Below are 6,000 nucleotides of genomic sequence, written 5' to 3' on the forward strand. Positions count from 1 at the left end.
TACCTAGTTGTGTGGCCCTGGGCAAGCCATTTAACCCCATTTGCCTTGCAAAAATCTTAAAAAAAAAAAAGGCAAATGAAAAGAAAAAAAGTTAGTTAATAAGACTATGGAAAAAAATGTTAGTCAGTAAGACTAAATGAGAAGATACCTATAACTTCTGAGAATTATATTTCTCTTAGGACAGTTGAAAGGAACATAATTAGACAAAGGGTGTGTGTATTTCTAATGGAATAATTGAAGGGAGAACATTCAGAGTGTGCAGGTATAAATTGCTTATGATGTTTATGCTTCTTGAGAACTGTACTTCTCTCAGAACAGTTGAAAGGAGTTCACTTTTATAAAGAGTACAGATGCAAGACAGTTATAAAACAATTAAGATATGAAAAAAATATACTGGGAGAAGGTATAGGCATTAGAAGATAACACCACATGAAGATGTACAAAGAACTTTTATAATCACAAAGGGAAAGTAGGAAAAGTGCAAATCCTAAGTAAATCTTACTCTCAATAGATCTGGTTCAAAAAGAAAATGATCTACATTCCCAATTTGGTTTAGAAATTTATCCCACTCTACAGGGAAGTAGGGGGAAACAGGTGAAAGGACAGGGTGATGCAAGGGAGCAGTCAAAAAAAACCATTTGTGAAGACAGATAAGGGGAAAGGAGAAAGAAAAGTACAAATACAAGATAGGATTGAGGAAAGATAAAGTTTTTGCACAAATGAAACTAATGCAACCAGTATTAGAAAGAATGCAGAGAACTGGGAAACAATTCTCACAGCTAATGTTTCTGTAAGAAATAATGAGTGGATGGACTTTGGAAAAGCCTGGAAAGACTTGCATGAACTCATGTTGAGTGTGAAGTGAGCAGAACCAGAACAATGTACCCATTAATAGTAACATTGTGAGATGATCTACTAAGATAGATGTAGTTCCTCTCAGCAGTTCAGTGATAAAAGATAATCTTAAGATACTTGTTATGGAAAATGCCACCCACAAGCAGATGAAAAAACTATGGAGTCTGAATGTAGACCAAACCATACCTTGTTTACTTTTTAAAACTTCTTTTATGTTGTTTCTCTCTCTCTCATGATCTTTTCTCCCCTTGGTTCTAATTTTTTTTAAATAACATGCCTAATATGGAAATATGTTAAACATGATTGTATGTGTACAACCTATATGTTCACTGCCATGGAGAAGGGGAAGGGAAGAGAAGAGAGAATGGTAGAAAAATATGGAACTCAAAAGCTTGCAAAAAAGAATTAATGTTGAAAACTATCTTTTTGCATGTAATTGGAAAAAAAAAGATTTACAGGGGAAAAACCTCAATTAATAGAGCTTAGTTCTGTCATATCTGTGACCTGGTCTTAATAGTTTCCAATTTTGTTTGAGGAAAAATAGATTGAAAAGTATTAAAAAGTCAAAATCACACAAAGGCACATATAATTTTTGGTCATGCAAACTTCCTTTCTCTAGGGACATTAGTGTTCCTTTTTGCACCTCCAATGCTGCCATAGGGATGGGGCTGAATAAAGAAAGAAACAAGTATTATTAAGCAACCATGCTTAATAATAATGATGCTAGGTCCCATGAAGTACTTTACATTATATTATTCATATAAGATAGTAACTCTACCTCTATGAGGTAGATACTATTATACCTTATTTTATATTTGAGGAAACTGATAGAGAGATTAAATGACTTGTCTGGGATCAAACAGCTAGTAAGTGTCTAAGACCATATTTGAACTCAGGATTTCCTCCCTGCTCTATCCATTTTGCTACCTAGCTGCTAATGCTTATTGATCCATTATTTGAACACTAGATATTAACTAAAATCTAAATTTATTGTGTCAGATATCTCAGGAGTGAAAATAATTTCTTCAATGACCATGATAGGGGTAGTTTACCATGATTTCAGGAAGTCTTAGAATTTTTTACTCTTTCTTACCTGGTTCCGCTGCATTTCCATTTCTCTTCGAAGCAACTTATTTTTTTTTTCCTGTTGAGAAAGATGAGTTTTTTCCTACTGTTACATATACCAGAAATGAGATGGGAAGGGGCACTGAAGGGAAAGGAGGGGTAAGCGAAGGAAGGATATAGTTTGGAGATTATCTAATAAAGGAAGGTGGTGTTCTATCAAATATTCCAGAAAAGCAGGAGATGAATTTTATAATTTTAAAGAAAAAAAATTTAACTACTAAACTAGGAATTTTTTTAAAGGGTAATGTTAATGACAAATAATTTTTAAAAATCTTAAATGCCTTTCAGCTTTCTCTGTCTTCTGTTGGGGATGAGGTGGAGTGATCATTTTCATATCACTTTAAATCACACATTTCCTTTATAATTTTTTTAAAAACAAAAATCCTTTATATTGCAGATTTTTTCAATTCCTTAAGGGTTTCTGATAATGAACTATGTTTTTCTACAGAAATTTCCCACTTATGCTGAGATATGAAGGGCAAATAGGAAATGACAAAGAAAATTAAGGAAGTTGAATTCTTGATACCCCTTCATTTGTTCCTCCCAGCACTTTCACTCCTTATATCTATATCTTTCTCATGTGGCTCACCATGAACCCTGAGAAACCCAGAATATTATTTTTCAACCCAAAACCTCTTACCAGGTTACGTTTTAGATCTTCTGCTTCCTTGATCATCTCCAGGACTAAGGTATCATCAGAATCACACCCCTTCTCTGCCAAGATCTGCCTCATGATCTGCAGACTATAAGGTTGGGAGAAGGCATCAAGTAAAAGCATTCTTTTCACAAAAGAGAAAACTTAGCTACTGAGTCCTGAGAATTTCCCTACAAAAGGAGTGGTATCAAAGCTGGACTATTAGATGAACTTTGCAATACATCTGAAAATTCAGTTCTCCATAATTAATTAAATTTCTCTTCTAGTTAATATTCTTTCCCAGGAAGTTCCTACCTTTTATTCCCCTTGAGTCTGTTTGTTCTTCTTGATTAGATCTATGATTTCATCAGTGTAATGAATACCTGTTTGGAAATTCCTACCACAAATGCAGTTTGATAATTTGTAACTTTTAGCTTTCGAGTAACAGTTTCTAATCATTTTGTGTATATCATGGATCCATTTAGCAGTTTGGTAAAGCCCATGGACTCTTTCTTAGAATAAGTTTCTAAGAGCATAAAATAAAATTCATGAGATTAAAAATTGAATCCTTCCTTCCTTCCCTCCCTCCTTCCTTCCTTCCCTCCTTCCTTCCTTCCTTCCTTCCTTCCTTCCTTCCTTCCTTCCTTCCTTCCTTCCTTCCTTCTCTCCCTTCCTTTTGCCTCCTTTCCTTTCCCTTCCTCCCTTCTTCCTTCCTCCCTTTTTCCTTTCCTGTCCTTTACCTTTCCCTTTTCCTTTTCCTTTCCTTTCCCTTTTTTCTTTCTCCAGGACCAGTCTTTCTGAGTCTTCTTTGTTGGTCCTCTATCCACAAAACTATGATATCTCTCAGATTTTTCCTCAGTAGGTAAGATAAATAAAACTGTCCCACTATGCAGAAGTGGCAACCTTCTGATAGACATATCAACTCTATTCTTGGTCTGTAACTAATGCTTGCCTTAAAGTGAAAATATTTATACCCTTAGAAAGGGATGCTAGGTGACTCACCATGCCTGGAATCAGGAAGATCAGAGATATTCTTAGATATTCACTAGTTGTGTGAAACTGGGTAGTTCACTTAAATTCTGTTTTAATCCTGGAAAAGGAAATGGCAAACTATTCCAATACCTTTGCCAAGAAAACCCCATACAGGGTCATAAAGGGTCAGACATGGATGAAAGAAATACGTTTCTGTAAAGAGCTTACACTGTAAGAACTTCCCCACTTAGTTCATTCTTTCTTTTGAAAGTCTTCAAACTGAGAATACCTGCTTAGATCACTTAGAATATCTCTGGTTATCATAAGGACAGAAATACAGATATGTGCCCCTCACCCCAATTTCTTTTTCATAATGTTATGCCAAAGTGCTAAGGAATCCTTTTGTACCCTTTATACCAGAGAACTGGATCCATTGATAGCTTTCTGATCAGATTGGAAGAAGCTCCAACGCCTTTCTCCATGCCCAGGTCATTTTTGTGTGGATCAATTTTGTTGTCAACACTTCCTCTTTAAAAAGAAAGCAAGGGGCGGCTAGGTGGCATAGTGGATAAAGCACCAGCCTTGGAGTCAGGAGTACCTGGGTTCAAATCTGGTCTCAGACACTTAATAATTACCTAGCTGTGTGGCCTTGGGCAAGCCACTTAACTCCATTTGCCTTGCCAAAAACGTTTAAAAAAAAAAAAAGAAAGCAAATTCCACCCTGTGATTTCAAAGATTCTCCAGCCTTTCTGCTTCTGTGACCCTCAGATAGTTTTTACCTTTTTTGTTTTTCCTCTAAATTAGTCAATAAGCTCTGGAGTAAGGTGCCATTCTTCTCTTCCAGGGGTTTCAGTATCGCCACCAGCTCATGTTTTCTAAATTTCAGGTCCTCATTTAATTCTCTTAGGTAAGGATCCTGTGGTCTAAAACGTCTGCAGAAGGAAGATACCAATAATATTGGTATTTTACTTGTTAAAAGATATAATTTCTTCTCTCCTCTCCCCCCATTTTATCTAACAACTCCCACCAAAGATTCACCTTATTCTAGAATTTAGGAAAGCTGCAGAAGAATTTTTGCTATTAGTCATCATCTTAAAGGTGTGATTACATTCAACCCTGGAAACAAAAAGGGATTTTTCAAAATTTCTTCCTTTTTTCTCTGCTAGTTAATACATCTTCTATTTAATGGTGCTGCTCTTTGCCTCTTGCTATCTGAACTTGTTAGTTATATAGCTTGAGGTCACAATGCACTGAAGACAACAGTGTCAACAATTCTGTTGGAGCTTTAGAATTAGTAACAGCTTGTTCTCTGGAGATGCCCCACATACATTTGATCAGTCCTTTCCTTAACATACATTTGATCAGTCCTTTCCTTAAACAGATATCTTAGGGTCCTCTATATACCCAAATATATCTATCCTATGTCCTTTACCTACCAGTCCTTATAGTGTCTTCAGACATCTCTGATTATGGACTATTTTTATTTTAAAATAAAACATTTGACTCCAATCCTGTTTTTATTGCTGTTGAAAGTAGTTCCCTCTCTCCCTTTTTTTTCCCTCTTCCCTTCCTTTCTCCCTTTCTTCTGTCCTCTCTTTCTTTGGTCCTTCCTTGTCTCCTTTCTCCCTCCCTCCTTTCTTTCTCTTTGCTTCCTTCTTCCCTTGCTTTCTTCCTCCCCCCTTTATTCTTTCCTTTTATTCCCTTTCTTCCTCCTACCTTTCCTTCTTCCTCTCTCCCTCACTCCTTCCCTCCCTCCCTACCTCTATTCCCATTTCTTTCCTTCCTTCCCTTCCTCCATTCCTTCCTCCCACTTTCCTCCCTCCCTCCTTCCTTCCTTCCTTCTTTCCCTCCCTCCCTCCTTCTTTCCTTCCTTTCTTCCTTCTTTCCTTCATTCCTTTCTCTATGGACAATTTACTCAACTTGTCCCTATATTTTTCAACAAATTCTAAGACAAGCTAACAATATATTGTTTAGGTGATACCACCAAATTCTACTTAATGAGTTGATTGATGGTTGCTATTGTTGAAGGATTACCTAACACCATATATACCTGATATCATATAGAAAAGTCCTCACTTTTCAAGAAGCTGCTATTCTAAGGCAGGCTGAGGAACCATTATCCTGCCAATAGTCAAAAATTATGTATGTTATATTTTATCAAATATTTAATTCAGCCCCACCAAAAGCTAATGTTATTGACTTTCCAGTCTCACCTGTACTTGCTTTGGCAGAATGGACAACATGATTTTGAGGGTCCTATACTACTGGACGTTCCTTCCGCACCTCTGTTCTAAAGTCGATGATAGAAATCTACATTTTTTTTTGTCTTTCCACATTTAATTTTTGTCAGATTACTTCAACAGGAAAGTTGATTGCCCACTGGATTCTCGAGGAATATCTTTTGCTCATCTACT

The 6,000-nt window shown here is 36.4% G+C and overlaps 1 protein-coding gene across 2 annotated transcripts in view; it reads right to left on the bottom strand.

The window, feature by feature from the left end:
• The window catches only part of CCDC196 (coiled-coil domain containing 196), a 31,871-nt gene extending 27,069 nt beyond the window's left edge, over positions 1-4,802 (bottom strand). The window contains exons 1-4 of one of the 2 annotated variants that reach the window (XM_074236100.1): positions 4,366-4,451; positions 3,617-3,704; positions 2,621-2,723; positions 1,949-1,999 (exon numbers count right to left, since the gene is read on the bottom strand). In XM_074236100.1, the coding sequence (XP_074092201.1) occupies positions 1,949-1,999; positions 2,621-2,713 (144 nt within the window). In that variant the 5' untranslated portion in view covers positions 2,714-2,723; positions 3,617-3,704; positions 4,366-4,451. Of the gene's footprint in view, positions 1-1,948; positions 2,000-2,620; positions 2,724-3,616; positions 3,705-4,365; positions 4,519-4,624 lie in introns of those variants that run through there. The other variant, XM_074236099.1, reaches the window with a different exon arrangement.
• Positions 4,803-6,000: the final 1,198 nt, after the last annotated feature.

Source organism: Macrotis lagotis, chromosome 4 (assembly GCF_037893015.1).
Source record: "Macrotis lagotis isolate mMagLag1 chromosome 4, bilby.v1.9.chrom.fasta, whole genome shotgun sequence".
In the NCBI taxonomy this organism is placed as follows: domain Eukaryota; kingdom Metazoa; phylum Chordata; class Mammalia; order Peramelemorphia; family Peramelidae; genus Macrotis; species Macrotis lagotis.